General features: G+C 36.6%; 2 protein-coding genes and 1 pseudogene across 2 annotated transcripts; all 3 read left to right on the top strand.

Annotated features, from left to right (window-relative positions):
- The first annotated feature begins 5040 nt into the window (after window positions 1–5040).
- On the top strand, window positions 5041–7117 carry LOC138309402 (G-protein coupled receptor GRL101-like). The gene is made up of 3 exons (XM_069250591.1): window positions 5041–6001; window positions 6334–6475; window positions 6992–7117. Exons 1-3 carry the CDS (start codon window positions 5056–5058, stop codon window positions 6996–6998), a joined length of 1095 nt encoding a protein of 364 aa, XP_069106692.1. The 5' UTR covers window positions 5041–5055; the 3' UTR covers window positions 6999–7117.
- Window positions 7118–8799: 1682 nt separating this feature from the next.
- On the top strand, window positions 8800–15642 carry LOC138308719 (leucine-rich repeat-containing protein 15-like). The gene is made up of 5 exons (XM_069249747.1): window positions 8800–8854; window positions 12169–12312; window positions 13261–13359; window positions 14458–15482; window positions 15625–15642. The coding sequence occupies exons 1-5, from the start codon at window positions 8800–8802 to the stop codon at window positions 15640–15642; spliced, it is 1341 nt and encodes a 446-aa protein (XP_069105848.1).
- An 11-nt stretch (window positions 15643–15653) lies between these two features.
- LOC138309403 (G-protein coupled receptor GRL101-like) lies at window positions 15654–17082 on the top strand (annotated as a pseudogene).
- The last annotated feature ends 2047 nt before the right edge of the window (window positions 17083–19129 follow it).

The following is a 19129-nucleotide window of genomic DNA, read 5'->3' as shown; positions in this document are numbered from 1 at the left end:
CAACTCAAGGTAGAAGTTGGTACATGACATCAAAGGAACGACAACTCAAGCTAGAAACTGGTACATGATATCAAAGGTACGACATCTCTAGGTAGAAACTGGTACATGATATCAAAGGAGCGTCATCTCTAGGTAGAAACTGGCAAATGATATATACGTTTATACATATGTACATGATATCTAAATAGAAAGTGATACGTGATATCATAAACATGTACATATAATCAATGATGGGACGACTTCGATCATATGTCCTTGCTTAGCACAAGGAGAATGGGACGACTTGTTTGCCTGGCAATAATACTATATGATTGGGTGGAGTGTGACGCTTATTATCTTTATCGATTTGCAGATTTGAAGCAATTTCGGACGATTGAATTTGAAATGTTTTAATATACCAAATAAAAAAATGTATTTTTATGTCCATCAAATTGATTCGACGTTTAATTCTTTCTAAATGGCAGATGTTGCATACATATTTAATGCTTACATGACTCCTAGTTTGCATGCTATGGAAAAGGGATGATTATCGTAAAATAAACCTGTTTGTTATCGCAACAATTCCAACATATCAATTCAACATTTATAAATACGAGTGCTTTACTTTTTGAAGGCCTTTTTGAAATGTCAGCGTTAATTTTCAATAATACACCATATCAATTTCTCCAATGTCCAGTCCTATCAGCACAAACGTTCTGACCACGCTCATTCGATAATGTTGTTAATTTATTTCGTGCCAATGACAACTCTTGTCGAGCTAAGTGACATTTCATTTGTGACACACATTAGAAGTATCACATATAGTGTAGATGCACAGTATGTTGCCTCATTGTTAGAGAGGTTGTCTAAGTTAGTGGATGCAGGTAGTAACCAGTCTGTGAACAGCTCAATATTTCGGACAGCTTTTCTATGACATTGATTTAGTCTCCACCAGTCTCAAGGTCATCTTTGCTTTGACATCCCTACAATCTCAAGTTCGGCTGCTTGTAACATCTCTAAATATATTTTGTATCTTGGTCTTTTGTGCTGTTACATCAATCCAGTCTCAAGGTCATCTGTGCTGTGACATCACTCTAGTCTCAAAGTCATCTGTGCTGTTACATCAATCCAGTCTCAAGGTCATCTGTGCTGTGACATTACTCCAGTCTCAAGGTCATCTGTGCTGTGACATCACTCCAGTCCCAAAGTCATCTGTGCTGTTACATCAATCCAGTCTCAAGGTCATCTGTGCTGTGACATTACTCCAGTCTCAAGGTCATCTGTGTTGTGACATCACTTCAGTCTCAATGTCATCTGTGTGTGACATCGCTCCAGTCTCAAGGTCATCTGTGCTGTGACGTCGCTCCAGTCTCAAGGTCATCTGTGCTGTGACATCGCTCTAGTTTCAATGTTATTTCTCAAATCTGTTGTTTAGTGACATCGTTGTGCTTCTATTGATGCAGATTATCCTGGGTAACAATTTAGAAAAAGAAAATCAAATATGTGGATCTTGATATACAGATGCATGTTTTACATAACAGTGTTATTTTGGCAAGTTACTTCAGGTCAACTTTTGAATCAATCAGATATCCTACTTCCAACAGACAGTGGAATAGGGCAGAACTGGAATGAAAGTATCTACGATTTTCATGGTGAGTCGAAGACTGAAAGCAGCCAACAACTAATTACAACGCAGCTGGTTGACAAAGGTAATTGTGCATATTGAATATTAATGTAGAGTGTAACGTGTTTTTAATTGGCTAAATAAGTTTATCTATCAAGTCATAGACCGATAGGTTGAAACACGCGTTTTAATGACGTCATAAACCAATAACGAGTTCTCATAAAAAGTTATCTCCACTTGATTCTGAAGTAAAAGTCCAATACTATCACGTGATTAATGCAGAGTGCACTTTTGTTTTCGGTTTATATATCGACAGACCTTATTATTACATCTTTCAATCCTTCAATATTCTGTTATACAAAGGTTCAGTTATTCTAAACACTTTTTGTTGTTGTTTCAGTCTCTGTGAAACCAAAGCAATGAACGCACTTTAATTTCTAGTTACAATATATCACTTCGAATTCTTTGTAATGTTCTAGTTGCAATGTATCGCTTCAAAATATTTCTTATGTTCTAGTTACAATACATCACTTCAAACTCGTTCTATTCACTTATAACTATGTTTTAATCCTTAAGATGCACGTTTACACCACGAATTTACGAACCAAAGTGGATTGAAGAGGCTTCAAATGCGAGTTTATGATGATTATCTGTTAGTCCTTTATGATAACATTTATATGTCAAGCCTACGTTTGATCAGTTGTAATGTCATAGGAGACCTACGATGTAACAGTAAAGTATGCAGTACTTAGATATGAAATATTGTGTACAAATACTCTACAGCGGATAAGTTTCGCGAGTGGTTTATTTCCGCTTTACCTTTCACTATAATCCGCACATTCAAAACACCATTGAAATAATCAGAAATTGATTCTCCGCAGACATGCTGTGCATTGAACAACCGCGAGCAATCGTTTCATCCTATATTTGAAGATGTTAATTAGATGTGAAATTCTATAACGTCTGTAATCGCTGTAGTGTGTGTGACAGAATTTTTCTAATGTCAGATCAAATGACTTTCACCGATTTTCAGGTAGACTGCAGATCACCTATCCACCAAAAGTCACACGCCGAGTGGTAAATTACGAATGTCGCATTTATTGTTCAGATACGGAAAACGAAGATAACTGTGGTAAGTGCGACGTAAATATAGTTTCATCACCGTTAGTAATCATGTTTTGAATTGGTATTTCAAAAGTTGTCAGTAAAATAAGATTAATTCCGTTTTGACTTTTGTTTGTTTGTTTGATTTATTAACGTCCTATTAACAGCTATGGTCATGTAAGGACGGCCTCCCATGTATGCGGTGTGTTGCGTGTATGTTGTGCGAGGTGAGTGTACTGGGAGACTGCGGTATGTTCGTGTTGTATAGTGGAACTGTTGCCCTTTTTATAGTGCTATATCACTGAAGCATGCCGCCGAAGACACCAAGCAACACACCCCACCCGGTCACATTATACTGACAACGGGCGAACCAGTCGTCCAACTCCCTGTATGCCGAACGCTAAGCAGGAGCAGAAACTACCAATTTTATAGACTTTGGTGTGTCTCGGCCAGGGGACAGAACCCGTTTTGACTTATATATGTTATATATATATATATGTGATGTGAGTGTAACCTTCATAAGAATTCCCATCTTTGTCTTTTCCTTTTAATATGGACCGGTTTCTTAAAGTTATAACTTTAAAGTTTATTATTCTATTTTGCAGTCGCAATGTACTGCTATATATGACCAGAGTATCAAGCAGAATTGAAAACCCCTCAGATGTTACTGAAATAAACATTAGGAAAATTATAGACACAAATAAGTCGGTCACACAACAAATAACAAGTCTTATTGACAGTATTTTGACCGCATGACCGGTATAACGTCTTAAGTATTGGGAACTCGACATCCATTAAAGAGTTAACTTTGTAACTAAAAGATCAAAACGTCACTGTCGATGTTCAGGAATCCATCACGATAATATACATATATGCAAATAAATACACTGTTTTTCGTTTAAAGTAGCATGTATATTATTCGTTTAGAGAAGCCTGGTCTACATTTTATTTTCTTTATTTACACCCTTATACACCTGACATTGGCAAGTCAAACAACTCTTAAGAGAACTATAAATCTGCGAAATTGAATTATAGAAAATTCCGAACAACATGAGTACCGATTTTAAAAATGAATTGTATTGGTAGTCAAGCAGAATTTAAATAACCTTATCTGACTCTGGTTTTTTTTTCCTTCAGAGCCTCATAACTGTTCAACTTTGATTTCATCCCGAGAGTTTAAATATGACCACGATCTAAACTACTTTGTACCTGAAGTGATCCCCAAAGCTATGGAAGTCAGCCAGCTTGACATTTCCAACAGAAACATTACCATTCTACCCGACCACGTGTTTGCTGGGTTATCTGATCTGCTGATATTACGTCTGAACTCCAACAAGTTACGTGTTCTCCCTCCCAGAGTCTTCCAAGGACTGGATAACCTGATGTATCTTGATCTAGCATCAAATTATATTGCAGATATACCACATGACGTCTTCAATGGACTGACTAATCTTGATAGCCTTAGCCTAGCATCAAATTATATTGCAGATATACCCCATGACGTCTTCAATGGACTGACTAATCTTGATGGCCTTAGCCTAGCATCAAATTATATTGCAGATATACCACATGACGTCTTCAATGGACTGACTAATCTTGATAGCCTTAGCCTAGCATCAAATCATATTGCAGATATACCACATGACGTCTTCAATGGTCTGACAAATCTTAGTTATCTGAACCTATCATCAAACTACATAGACAATGTACCCCTCGACGTTTTCTACGGACTGGCTAATCTAAGGGATCTGAACCTAGCATCAAATTATATTGTAGATATTCCCCGCGAAGTATTCAATGGACTGACTAATCTTTGTTTCCTTAACCTATCATCAAACTACATAGACGACATACCCCATGACGTCTTCGCTGGACTGTATAATCTGGAGATCATTGACTTGCACCGTAACAAAATTAAACGTTTACCACATGATGTTTTCCAGCTGAGTATTTTTGACATGAAGATCAATAATATTGCAGATCTGCATCTCGGCATATTCAAAAGATTGTCAAATATCAGGTCTATCTCTCTCAATAACAACCGGATAAGCGTTCTTCCAAACGGGTTGTTCAGCGGATTGCGTTATCTGGGAAGTCTTGATATCTCCGAAAATTACATAACGGAAATACCATTGGATATGTTCATAGGACTATTGGGTTTAGTTGAACTTTTTTTGAATTATAACAAAATATCTTCTTTGCCTGATAATGTGTTTCAAATAATCGATTCCACAGTGTCCTCTACCAAACAGTTGGGACTAAGAATATTAGACTTGTCATACAACCGACTGACACATTTACCAGCTCTACCAAGTACGTTAATGTGGTTGAGCATCGTGGGTAATAAAATGATAGTAAAGGAACGTATGTTTGAAAGATTAGAAAATTTAAAAACTTTATTCACGAACACCCCATTCATGTGTTGCGTAAAGCCAGCATCAGTATCGGACAATAACTGTATTCAAACACAACTTTCGTTGATAAAGTGTTATTATCTAAACTGTAAATCTGAAGTTGATGCCATATTCTCATGTTCTGCCTTGATTGGTTCTACTGTTCTCAGAGTTTGTCTTTGGACGATTGGAATCTCTGCTTTCATTGGAAATTTAGTTGTCATAGTTTATAGATTGTTTCTGGATAGGGAAAACATGAAAAAGAATTATTCACTCTTCACTCTGAATTTGGCTATTTCTGATTTACTGATGGCAATCTACCTGTTGATAATAGGTGTAATTGATGTGTATTATAACGGTGTATACGCCTGGAATGACCAGGGATGGCAAAACAGTATTTTATGTACCATAGCAGGTGTGTTGTCGACTGTATCCAGTGAGATGTCGACGTTTCTCATTTTACTGGTGACGTTAGATAGACTAATCGTTGTTATGTTCCCACTGTCTCATCTGTCTCGGGGGGAGAAATCCTGGAGGTTAGCCTTGACTGCCTACATGCTAATGTGGATTGTTTCAATAACATTTGCCGTAATCCCTATTGTGACCATGCAGTCATACTTCAATGGTGAATTCTACTCCCAATCAGGCGTGTGTCTGGCACTACCACTTACAGGAGTTGAACAACCAGGCACTGAGTATTCCTTTGCTGTGTTTGTTTGCCTCAACAGCTTCCTGTTTATAGTTATATTCATAGGACAAATTTGTATTTATAAAAGTTTGAGGAAAAGTGGTCGCAACATTACTTCGTCTCAGAGTCGCCAAAGAGAGAGAAGCGTATCGACGACTCTATTCTTTGTGGTGATGACAGACTTCTGCTGTTGGTTCCCGATTGGTGTCATGGGTACGTTTTTCTGTCAAGATTGGTGGTTTCGTATATACCGTATTGTTCAAAATATAGTTAAACATGAAAATAAAATAACCAGAAATAAAGCCTGTTATTTGCTTTAATAATTTACTAATTATGAGTTTTTATTCTCATTTCTTTCAGCGTTGAGGTGATACTGTCATATTGTATTATTATTGTGAAACAAGTAAATGTTGTTGATAAGTGTCAAAACAGGTTATATAATAATATCTATTTGTTTTGTCGTAAATGTCTCCAGCATATATTGTTCAATATTCGGTTAGGTGAACGTAGTTATTCAATAGCTTTGATAATGATCAATGTTGTAGGAATTCTATCAGTGTACGGAATACCAATCCCGAACGAGGTGTACGCCTGGGTGATGGTGTTTGTACTGCCCATCAATGCAGCAATCAACCCATTCCTGTACACCGCTTCAGCTGTCTTGAGGAAAAGAAGATATAGAGTGAGGTAAAGATTCAATAGGAAGTAAATGTAATAGATCAAAATGTGACGCTGAGGTGTTCCAATAGTTTACCCTCAATGGAGACGGTCAGGTGTTCCAATAGTTTACCCTCAATGGAGACGGTCAGGTGTTCCAATAGTTTACCCTCAATGGAGACGGTCAGGTGTTCCAATAGTTTACCCTCAATGGAGACGGTCAGGTGTTCCAATAGTTTACCCTCAATGGAGACGCTCAGGTGTTCAAATAGTTTACCCTCAATGGAGACGCTCAGGTGTTCCAATAGTTTACCCTCAATGGAGACGCTCAGGTGTTCCAATAGTTTACCATCAGTCTCGGGGTTGATATCTAGAAACCTTACTTAGATAGTTACCAGGTACTAACTGAAGGTATGTAGAGTGTAAGGTGTATTATTACAAATTATTTCAAAAACACCATATCAGACAGATTAGTACATTTTAACACTAAAGTTTTCATCTTGAGTTTTTATTTCACTCCTTGTTTTTATTTTGATCTCATTACAGAACCTGAATCAACATCGTCTTCACACAACGTATGTTTTTGGTCTGGATCGCCATAATAAAGACAAATGGTTAGTTGGTGGAAAGCATTACCAGTATGCAGTGAATGTCTGTGACCACTAACATGGACGATGAAGTTTTTATGTTTATGTGTATTTTATCATAATAAAACCTGCTGCCCACTGTAACTGTGATTACTTATACATTTGCCTTCCGAAAACCAAATACATAAATTCTCAAAAAGATCTCTTTTGTCTTACCCTTGGAAGACTGGTCAAGATTTAACAATCTGATGTTGATGTTTTGTGTAAATAATTAACCTCCTTTAAATACAGTTTTTGGTTTTTAAAAATAAATTTTCACCGTCATTTTTATGTATTTATATTTCTTCCATGTTTTAGTAACACCGCTTGATATAATATTGGGGTATTTACAATAAATGGTAAAGTGATATAATAGTCTTTAGGAGATAAACAATCAATTATTTAACCCATGTCCCTGACCTCGTTCAGAATCAAAGCGATATTGTTACACAGACAGAATATCTTCAGGTCAATTTCACAGGAACAAGAGGTGGAGCTGAAAGTCACCTAAACATGACCTGAAATTAAGGTCGATTTAATGAACTATTTTGTTCTTTTGATGTAAATTTGACATGACTTTTTTTGGAAATATGTGAAATAGCGATCAGTAAAACGTTTTTGATGTTATTTAAATCATAAAGATGAAAGTTCTATTTTGCTTTGTGATTATATAAAGTTTCAACGTTCATGAACGTTTAAGGCGGCAACTATGGGAAGTCAAATTCAGCTGGAACCCGACTTTGGTTGAAATACCGATTTTAGACATATAGTTTTATGTCACGTATTGACTAACCATGCGTTCCATTTGCGGGTTAGTACTAGTTGTACCGATACAAATGTATGTGTAATAGAACGTGAAGGCCTAGCATTTATATTCGATTAATGTTATTTATTATGGATTTCACTGCATCTTAAATCTATATATATATATATATTCTTTTTGATATCTGAACTATTCTAAAGTTTGGAAATAATAAGTTTTTTGAAATTAAAGTGTATCTTCCATATGGGTGCTACCATACGTGACCACCACACCCACTAGACGGTGCCGTATCAATTCAGTACAACTGGTACAAATCTGAAAAAAGGAGTTTAGTAATGTATGGTATCATGAACACACGGAAGGGACACAACTTATGTTGATGACGATTGTTTTTATATTGAGCTACGAGTTACCTCCCTTGTATTATGAACAACATAGACTCGTCGTTTGCCACAAGTCTGGGACGAAAAAATTAAAACAGAAAGTAGACTTATGTTACAATGACATTTTATTATGCATTCCAATAGATTCACGGATTTCCGTAGATTTTGAAGAATTAAGTAATAAAAAATTTCGTCCATGTAAATAGTCTTTCATATAGTTAAAACTGACTATACATTCAATTTGATTTTCATGCCCAAACGTTATGGACGATATTACATTCACGATATGAAGTTTTGATGTAAAAAAAGACAGACTGAACAAAATAAATCCGCAAAATAGCTCAAAAAGACCTCCTATTGACAGCAGCATACATATATCTTTTGTTGTCAACATATAATGCATAATAATTAGGACAAAACTAAATATAATGGCTCCTTCTAAATCATACAGCAACATAATAGTCTTTACAATTAAGTTACGTTCCTTAATACGAAAACTCCTAAGGGATATACAATCGTCTTCCACTGATTTTTTTAATTCATCAACAGTGTGTAAGAAAACAAGTCGTTTAAGAGTGCGGCATGGACTTACTTGAACTGGACCAGAATGATAGCTCTGAGTATGCTGTTATATGTGGTAATTAGTTGCTTCCCTGGCTCCCTATAACTGCATACTAAGCAACTTCAAAAGGAGAGTCATTGGCCAAAGACTTTTATTCAAATGGTGATTGTCATTGGGTTTGTAACATATCTTAGGCTGCTGTAAGAGTATGACTGCACGTAATAACAAACGGGAGCACTTGGAACCGGAAGTGGAGAGGATACAATATGAGATTCAGCGTTCACGCAAGCTCCATTCTGATCCACCAGAGCTACTTTGTTTTACTCCGTAAGATAATGAGAAGCCAGCTCCTGACGTAACCTACATCCCAAACCAAACCCATAGAAACGGAAGCAAAGGGGGATACAGTGTTATTAGTCTGTACATAAGTCCTATTATTATCTTCCAAAGTTACCTCCCTTCTTTTTATCCCGTCATTTTTGACGCAGTGACACGAAGGGATACACTCGGTTAGAACAGAATGACCATCCATGACGGGTTCTGAACCGTACCACAAAATAAGTATGTCAATTATCAGAGTTCCTGTAAGTATGTGAAATAATTGTCAAGTCGAGGTAAAAATAGCATGAAACTGGTACATGATATCAAAGGAAAGATAACTCTAGGTAGAAACTTGTACATGATATCAAAGGTACGATATCTCTAGGTAGAAACTGGTACATGATATCAAAGGAAAGATAACTCTAGGCAGAAACTTGTACATGATATCAAAGGTACGATATCTCTAGGTAGAAACTGGTACATGATATCAAAGGAAAGACAACTCTAGGTAGAAACTTGTACATGATATCAAAGATACGATATCTCTATGTAGAAACTGGCACATGATATCAAAGAAAAAACAACTCTAGATAGAAACTGGTACATGATATCAAAGGTACGACAACTCCAGGTAGAAACTGGTACATGATATCAAAGGAACGACAACTCAAGGTAGAAATTCGAACATGATATCAAAGGTACGACAACTCTAGGTAGAAGTTGGTACATGATATTAAAAGAAAGATAACTCTTGGTACAAACCTGTACATGATATATAAGTTACGACATCTCTAGGTAGAAATTGGTAAATTATGTCAAAGTTACGACATCGCAAGGTAGAAACTGGCACATGATATCAAAGGTACGACAACTCAAGGTAGAAGTTGGTACATGACATCAAAGGAACGACAACTCAAGGTAGAAACTGGTACATGATATCAAAGGAAAGAAAACTCAAGGTAGAAACTGGTACATGACATCAAAGGTACGACACCTCTAGGTAGAAACTGGTACATGATATCAAAGGAACGACAACTCTAGGTACAAACCTGTGCATGATATAAAAGGTACGACATCTCTAGGTAGAAATTGGTACATGATGTCAAAGGTACGACATGTCTAGGTAGAAACTGGCACATGATATCAAAGGTACGACAACTCAAGGTAGAATTTGGTACATGATATCAAAGGAACGACAACTCAAGGTAGAAACTGGTACTTGATATCAAAGGAACGACAACTCAAGGTAGAAACTGGTACATGATATCAAAGGAACGACAACTCAAGGTAGAAACTGGTACATGATATCAAAGGAACGACAATTCAAGGTAGAAACTGGTACTTGATATCAAAGGAACGACAACTCAAGGTAGAAACTGGTACATGATATCAAAGGTACGACAACTCAAGGTAGAAACTGGTACATGATATCAAAGGAACGACAATTCAAGGTAGAAACTGGTACTTGATATCAAAGGAACGACAACTCAAGGTAGAAACTGGTACTTGATATCAAAGGTACGACAACTCAAGGTAGAAACTGGTACATGATATCAAAGGAACGACAACTCTAGGTAGAAACTGACACATGATATCAAAGGAACGACAACTCAAGGTAGAAACTGGTACATGATATCAAAGGAGCGTCATCTCTAGGTAGAAACTGGCAAATGATATATACATTTATACATATGTACATGATATCTAAATAGAAAGTGATACGTGATATCATAAACATGTACATATAATCAATGATGGGACGACTTCGATCATATGTCCTTGCTTAGCACAAAGAGAATGGGACGACTTGTTTGCCTGGCAATAATACTATATGATTGGGTGGAGTGTGACGCTTATTATCTTTATCGATTTGCAGATTTGAAGCAATTTCGGACGATTGAATTTGAAATGTTTTTAATATACCAAATAAAAAATGTATTTTTATGTCCATCAAATTGATTCGACGTTTAATTCCTTCTAAATGACAGATGTTGCATACATATTTAATGCTTACATGACTCCTAGTTTGCATGCTATGGAAAAGGGATGATTATCGTAAAATAAACCTGTTTGTTAACGCAACAATTCCAACATATCAATTCAACATTTATAAATATGAGTGCTTTACTTTTTGAAGGCCTTTTTGAAATGTCAGCGTTAATTTTCAATAATACACCATATCAATTTCTCCAGTGTCCAGTCCTATCAGCACAAACGTTCTGACCACGCTCATTCGATAATGTTGTTAATTTATTTCGTGCCAATGACAACTCTTGTCGAGCTAAGTGACATTTCATTTGTGACACACATTAGAAGTATCACATATAGTGTAGATGCACAGTATGTTGCCTCATTGTTAGAGAGGTTGTCTAAGTTAGTGGATGCAGGTAGTAACCAGTCTGTGAACAGCTCAATATTTCGGACAGATTTTCTGTGACATTGATTTAGTCTCCACCAGTCTCAAGGTCATCTCTGCTTTTACATCCCTACAATCTCAAGTTCGGCTGCTTGTAACATCTCCAAATACATTTTGTATCTTGGTCATTTGTGCTGTGACATCACTCCAGTCTCAAGGTCATCTGTGCTGTGACATCACTCCAGTCTCAAAGTCATCTGTGCTGTTACATCAATCAAGTCTCAAGGTCATCTGTGCTGTGACATTACTCCAGTCTCAAGGTCATCTGTGCTGTGACATCACTCCAGTCTCAAAGTCATCTGTGCTGTTACATCAATCCAGTCTCAAGGTCATCTGTGCTGTGACATTACTCCAGTCTCAAGGTCATCTGTGCTGTGACATCACTTCAGTCTCAAGGTCATCTGTGTGTGACATCGCTCCAGTCTCAAGGTCATCTGTGCTGTGACGTCGCTCCAGTCTCAAGGTCATCTGTGCTGTGACATCGCTCTAGTTTCAATGTTATTTCTCAAATCTGTTGTTTAGTGACATCGCTGTGCTTCTATTGATGCAGGTTATCCTGGGTAACAATTTAGAAAAAGAAAAACAAATATGTGGATCTTGATGTACAGATGTATGTTTTACATAACAGTGTTATTTTGGCATGTTACTTCAGGTCAACTTTTGAATCAATCAGATATCCTACTTCCAACAGACAGTGGAATAGGACAGAACTTGAATGAAAGTATCTACGATTTTCATGGTGAGTCGAAAACTGAAAGCAGCCAACAACTAATTACAACGCAGCTGGTTGACAAAGGTAATTGTACATATTGAATATTAATGTAGAGTGTAACGTGTTTTTAATTGGCTAAATAAGTTTATCTATCAAGTCATAGACCGATAGGTTGAAACACGCGTTTTAATGACGTCATAAACCAATAACGAGTTCTCATAAAAAGTTATCTCCCCTTGATTCTGAAGTAAAAGTCCACTACTATCACGTGATTAATGCAGAGTGCACTTTTGTTTTCGGTTTATATATCGACAGACCTTATTATTATATCTTTCAATCCTACAATATTCTGTTATACAAAGGTTCAGTTATTCTAAACACTTTTTGTTGTTGTTTCAGTCTCTGTGAAACCAAAGCAATGAACGCACTTTAATTTCTAGTTACAATATATCACTTCGAATTCTTTGTAATGTTCTAGTTGCAATGTATCGCTTCAAAATATTTCTTATGTTCTAGTTACAATACATCACTTCAAACTTGTTCTATTCACTTATAACTATGTTTTAATCCTTAAGATGCACGTTTACACCACGAATTTACGAACCAAAGTGGATTGAAGAGGCTTCAAATGCGAGTCTATGATGATTATCTGTTAGTCCTTTATGATAACATTTATATGTCAAGCCTACGTTTGATCAGTTGTAATGTCATAGGAGACCTACGATGTAACAGTAAAGTATGCAGTACTCAGATATGAAATATTGTGTACAAATACTCTACAGCGGATAAGTTTCGCGAGTGGTTTATCTCCGCTTTACCTTTCACTATAATCCGCACATTCAAAACACCATTGAAATAATCAGAAATTGATTCTCCGCAGACATGCTGTGCATTGAACAACCGCGAGCAATCGTTTCATCCTATATTTGAAGATGTTAATTAGATGTAAAATTCTATAACGTCTGTAATCGCTGTAGTGTGTGTGACAGAATTTTTCTAATGTCAGATCAAATGACTTTCACCGATTTTCAGGTAGACTGCAGATCACCTATCCACCAAAAGTCACACGCCGAGTGGTAAATTACGAATGTCGCATTTATTGTTCAGATACTGAAAACGAAGATAACTGTGGTAAGTGCGACGTAAATATAGTTTCATCACCGTTAGTAATCATGTTTTAAATTGGTATTTCAAAAGTTGTCAGTGAAATAAGATTTATTCCGTTTTGACTTTTATTTGTTTGTTTGATTTATTAACGTCCTATTAACAGCTATGGTCATGTAAGGACGGCCTCCCATGTATGCGGTGTGTTGCGTGTATGTTGTGCGAGGTGAGTGTACTGGGAGACTGCGGTATGTTCGTGTTGTATAGTGGAACTGTTGCCCTTTTTATAGTGCTATATCACTGAAGCATGCCGCCGAAGACGCCAAGCAACACACCCCACCCGGTCACATTATACTGACAACGGGCGAACCAGTCGTCCAACTCCCTGTATGCCGAACGCTAAGCAGGAACAGAAACTACCAATTTTATAGACTTTGGTGTGTCTCGGCCAGGGGACAGAACCCGTTTTGACTTATATATGTTATATATATATATGTGTGTGATGTGAGTGTAACCTTCATAAGAATTCTCATCTTTGTCTTTTACTTTTAATATGGACCGGTTTCTTAAAGTTATAACTTTAAAGTTTGTTATTCTATTTTGCAGTCGCAATGTACTGTTATATATGACCAGAGTATCAAGCAGAATTGAAAACCCCTCAGATGTTACTGAAATAAACATTAGGAAAATTATAGACACAAATAAGTCGGTCACACAACAAATAACAAGTCTTATTGACAGTATTTTGACCGCATGACCGGTATAACGTCTTAAGTATTTGGAACTCGACATCCATTAAAGAGTTAACTTTGTAACTAAAAGATCAAAACGTCTCTGTCGATGTTCAGGAATCCATCACGATAATATACATATATGCAAATGAATACACTGTTTTTCGTTTAAAGTAGCATGTATATTATTCGTTTAGAGAAGCCTGGTCTACATTTTATTTTCTTTATTTACACCCTTATACACCTGACATTGGCAAGTCGAACAACCCTTAAGAGAACTATAAATCTGCGAAATTGAATTATAGAAAATTCAGAACACGATTTTAAAAATGAATTGTATTGGTAGTCAAGCAGAATTTAAATAACCTTATCTGACTATGTTTTTTTCCTTCAGAACCTCATAACTGTTCAACTTTGATTTTATCCCGTGAGTTTAAATATGACCACGATCTAAACTACTTTGTACCTGAAGTGATCCCCAAAGCTATGGAAATCAGCCAGCTTGACATTTCCAACAGAAACATTACCATTCTACCCGACCACGTGTTTGCTGGGTTATCTGATCTGCTGATATTACGTCTGAACTCCAACAAGTTACGTGTTCTCCCTCCCAGAGTCTTCCAAGGACTGGATAACCTGATGTATCTTGATCTAGCATCAAATTATATTGCAGATATACCACATGACGTCTTCAATGGACTGACTAATCTTGATAGCCTTAGCCTAGCATCAAATTATATTGCAGATATACCCCATGACGTCTTCAATGGACTAACTAATCTTGATGGCCTTAGCCTAGCATCAAATTATATTGCAGATATACCACATGACGTCTTCAATGGACTGACTAATCTTGATAGCCTTAGCCTAGCATCAAATCATATTGCAGATATACCACATGACGTCTTCAATGGTCTGACAAATCTTAGTTATCTGAACCTATCATCAAACTACATAGACAATGTAACCCCCGACGTTTTCTACGGACTGGCTAATCTAAGGGATCTGAACCTAGCATCAAATTATATTGTAGATATTCCCCGCGAAGTATTCAATGGACTGACTAATCTTTGTTTCCTTAACCTATCATCAAACTACATAGACGACATACCCCATGACGTCTTCGCTGGACTGTATAATCTGGGGATCATTGACTTGCACCGTAACAAAATTAAACGTTTACCACATGATGTTTTCCAGCTGAGTATTCTTGACATGAAGATCAATAATATTGCAGATCTGCATCTCGGCATATTTAAAAGATTGCCAAATATCAGGTCTATCTCTCTCAATAACAACCGGATAAGCGTTCTTCCAAACGGGTTGTTCAGCGGATTGCGTTATCTGGGAAGTCTTGATATCTCCGAAAATTACATAACGGAAATACCATTGGATATGTTCATAGGACTATTGGATTTAGTTGAACTTTTTTTGAATTATAACAAAATATCTTCTTTGCCTGATAATGTGTTTCAAATAATCGATTCCACAGTGTCCTCTACCAAACAGTTGGAACTAATAATGTTAGACTTGTCATACAACCGACTGACACATTTACCAGCTCTACCAAGTACGTTAAAGTGGTTGAGTATCGTGGGTAATAAAATGATAGTAAAGGAACGTATGTTTGAAAGATTAGAAAATTTAGGAATTTTATCAACGAACACCCCATTCATGTGTTGCGTAAAGCCAGCATCAGTATCGGACAATAACTGTATTCAAACACAACTTTCGTTGATAAAGTGTTATTATCTAAACTGTAAATCTGAAGTTGATGCCATATCCTCATGTTCTGCCTTGATTGGTTCTACTGTCCTCAGAGTTTGTCTTTGGATGATTGGAATCTCTGCTTTTATTGGAAATCTAGTTGTCATAGTTTATAGATTGTTCCTGGATAGGGAAAACATGAAAAAGAATTATTCACTCTTCACTCTGAATTTGGCATATTTCTGATTTATTGATGGCAATCTACCTGTTGATAATAGGTATAATTGATGTGTATTATAACGGTGTATACGCCTGGAATGACCAGGGATGGAGAAAAAGTATTTTATGTACCATAGCAGGTGTATTGTCGACTGTATCCAGTGAGATGTCGACGTTTCTCATTTTACTGGTGACGTTAGATAGACTAATCGGTGTTATGTTCCCACTGTCTCGTCTGTCACGGGGGGGAAAATCCTGGAGGTTAGCCTTGACTGCCTGCATGCTAATGTGGATTGTTTCAATAACATTTGCCGTAATCCCTATTTTGACCATGCAGTCATACTTCAATGGTGAATTCTACTCCCAATCAGGCGTGTGTCTGGCACTACCACTTACAGGAGTTGAACAACCAGGCACTGAGTATTCCTTTGCTGTGTTTGTTTGCCTCAACAGCTTCCTGTTTATAGTTATATTCATAGGACAAATTTGTATTTATAAAAGTTTGAGGAAAAGTGGTCGCAACATTACTTCGTCTCAGAGTCGCCAAAGAGAGAGAAGCGTATCGACGACTCTATTCTTTGTGGTGATGACAGACTTCTGCTGTTGGTTCCCGATTGGTGTCATGGGTACGTTTTTCTGTCAAGATTGGTGGTTTCGTATATATCGTATTGTTCAAAATATAGTTAAACATGAAAATAAAATAACCAGAAATAAAGCCTGTTATTTGCTTTAATAATTTACTAATTATGAGTTTTTATTCTCATTTCTTTCAGCGTTGAGGTGATACTGTCATATTGTATTATTATTGTGAAACAAGTAAATGTTGTTGATAAGTGTCAAAACAGGTTATATAATAATATCTATTTGTTTTGTCGGAAATGTCTCCAGCATAAATTGTTCAATATTCGGTTAGGTGAACGTAGTAGGTTCAATAGCTTTGATAATGATCAATGTTGTAGGAATTCTATCATGGTACGGAATCCCAATCCCGATCGAGGTGTACGCCTGGGTGATGGTGTTTGTACTGCCCATCAATGCAGCAATCAACCCGTTCCTGTACACCGCTTCAGCTGTCTTGAGGAAAAGAAGATAAAGAGTGAGGTAAAGATTCAATAGGAAGTAAATGTAATAGATCAAAATGTGACGCTCAGGTGTTCCAATAGTTTACCCTCAATGGAGACGGTCAGGTGTTCCAATAGTTTACCCTCAATGGAGACGGTCAGGTGTTCAAATAATTTACCCTCAATAGAGACGGTCAGGTGTTCCAATAGTTTACCCTCAATGGAGACGGTCAGGTGTTCAAATAGTTTACCCTCAATGGAGACGGTCAGGTGTTCCAATAGTTTACCCTCAATGGAGACGGTCAGGTGTTCCAATAGTTTACCCTCAATGGAGACGGTCAGGTGTTCAAATAGTTTACCCTCAATAGAGACGGTCAGGTGTTCCAATAGTTTACCCTCAATGGAGACGCTCAGGTGTTCCAATAGTTTACCCTCAATGGAGACGGTCAGGTGTTCCAATAGTTTACCCTCAATGGAGACGGTCAGGTGTTCAAATAGTTTACCCTCAATGGAGACAGTCAGGTGTTCCAATAGTTTACCCTCAATGGAGACGGTCAGGTGTTTCAATAGTTTACCCTCAATGGAGACGGTCAGGTGTTCAAATAGTTTACCCTCAATGGAGACGGTCAGGTGTTCCAATAGTTTACCCTCAATGGAGACGCTCAGGTGTTCAAATAGTTTACCCTCAATGGAGACTGTCAGGTGTTCCAATAGTTTACCCTCAATAGAGACGGTCAGGTGTTCCAATAGTTTACCCTCAATGGAGACGCTCAGGTGTTCAAATAGTTTACCCTCAATGGAGACGGTCGTGTGTTCCTATAGTTTACCCTCAATGGAGACGCTCAGGTGTTCCAATAGTTTACCCTCAATGGAATCGCTCATGTGTTCCTATAGTTTACACTCAATGGAGACGCTCAGGTGTTCCGATTGTTTACCTTCATTGGAGACGCTCAGGTGTTCCAATAGTTTACCATCAGTCTCGGGGTTGATATCTAGAAACCTTACTTAGACAGTTACCAGGTACTAACTAAAGGTATGTAGAGTGTATGGTGTATTTATATGCTTTACACAAGAACTGTTTATTACAAATTATTTTGAAAACACCATATCAGACAGGTTAGTACATTTTAACACTACTAAATATTAATCTAACAAAAGATTTCATCTTGAGTTTTTATTTCACTCCTTGTTATTATATTGATCTCGTTACAGAACTTGAATCAACATCGGCTTCACACTACGTAAGTTTTTGGTCTGGATCGCCATGATAAAGACAAATTTGATGAAAAGAATTACCAGTAGACAGTGAATGTCTGTGACCACTAACATGGACGATGAAGTTTTTATGTTTATGTGTATTTTATCATAATAAAACCTGCAGCCCACTGTCACTGTGATTACTTATACATTTGCCTTCCGAAAACCAAATACATAAATTCTCAAAAAGATCTCTTTTGTCTTACCCTTGGTAGACTGGTCAAGAGTGAATAATCTGACGTTGATGTTTTGTGTAAATAATTAACCTCCTTTAAATACAGTTTTTGGTTTTTAGAAATAAATTTTCAATGTCATTTTTATGTATTTATATTTCTTCCATGTTTTAGTAACACCGCTTGATATGATATTGTGGTATTTACAATAAATGGTTTTAAAGTGATATAATAGTCTTTAGGCATCAAAGCAATATCGTTATACAGACAAATATCTCCAGGTCAATTTCACAGAAACAATAGCTGGAGCTGACAGTCACTAGAAAATTAAGTTTTATTTGACTGTTTTGTTCTTTTGGTGTAATTTTGACATGAAAAGAATTTATCTGAAATTGATCTTAAATTTTGAATTTCGGGAAAATGTAAAATAAAGATTAGTTATTTTTTTTACGTTATTCAAATGTTTTGATGAAACTAGAATGTTTTAATGTAAATTAAATGTTTTGATATAATTTAAATGTTTTGACGCCAATAAACTATTTTGATGTAATTAAACTGTTTCGATGTAATAAAAATGTTTAAATGTAATTTATATGTGTTTAATGTAATTTAAATGTTTTGATGTAATTAGAATGTTTTAAGGTAATTT

The sequence above is a fragment of the Argopecten irradians genome, chromosome 15, assembly GCF_041381155.1.
Source record: "Argopecten irradians isolate NY chromosome 15, Ai_NY, whole genome shotgun sequence".
Taxonomy (NCBI): Eukaryota; Metazoa; Mollusca; class Bivalvia; order Pectinida; family Pectinidae; genus Argopecten; species Argopecten irradians.
The sequence above is the reverse complement of the archived record's forward strand: the minus strand, read 5'-3'. Positions and strand labels throughout refer to the sequence as shown.

Bases quoted from the DNA above. Each gene is read 5' to 3' on its own strand.
- LOC138309402 (XM_069250591.1), top strand. From the start codon at position 5,056: ATGATAGTAAAGGAACGTATGTTTGAAAGATTAGAAAATTTAAAAACT. The intron at 6,002-6,333 runs GTACGTTTTTCT...TCAATGTTGTAG, and splicing joins GTTCCCGATTGGTGTCATGG to GAATTCTATCAGTGTACGGA.
- LOC138308719 (XM_069249747.1), top strand. From the start codon at position 8,800: ATGGACTTACTTGAACTGGACCAGAATGATAGCTCTGAGTATGCTGTT. The intron at 8,855-12,168 runs GTAATTAGTTGC...ATGTTACTTCAG, and splicing joins TGAGTATGCTGTTATATGTG to GTCAACTTTTGAATCAATCA. The intron at 13,360-14,457 runs GTAAGTGCGACG...TTTTTCCTTCAG, and splicing joins TGAAAACGAAGATAACTGTG to AACCTCATAACTGTTCAACT.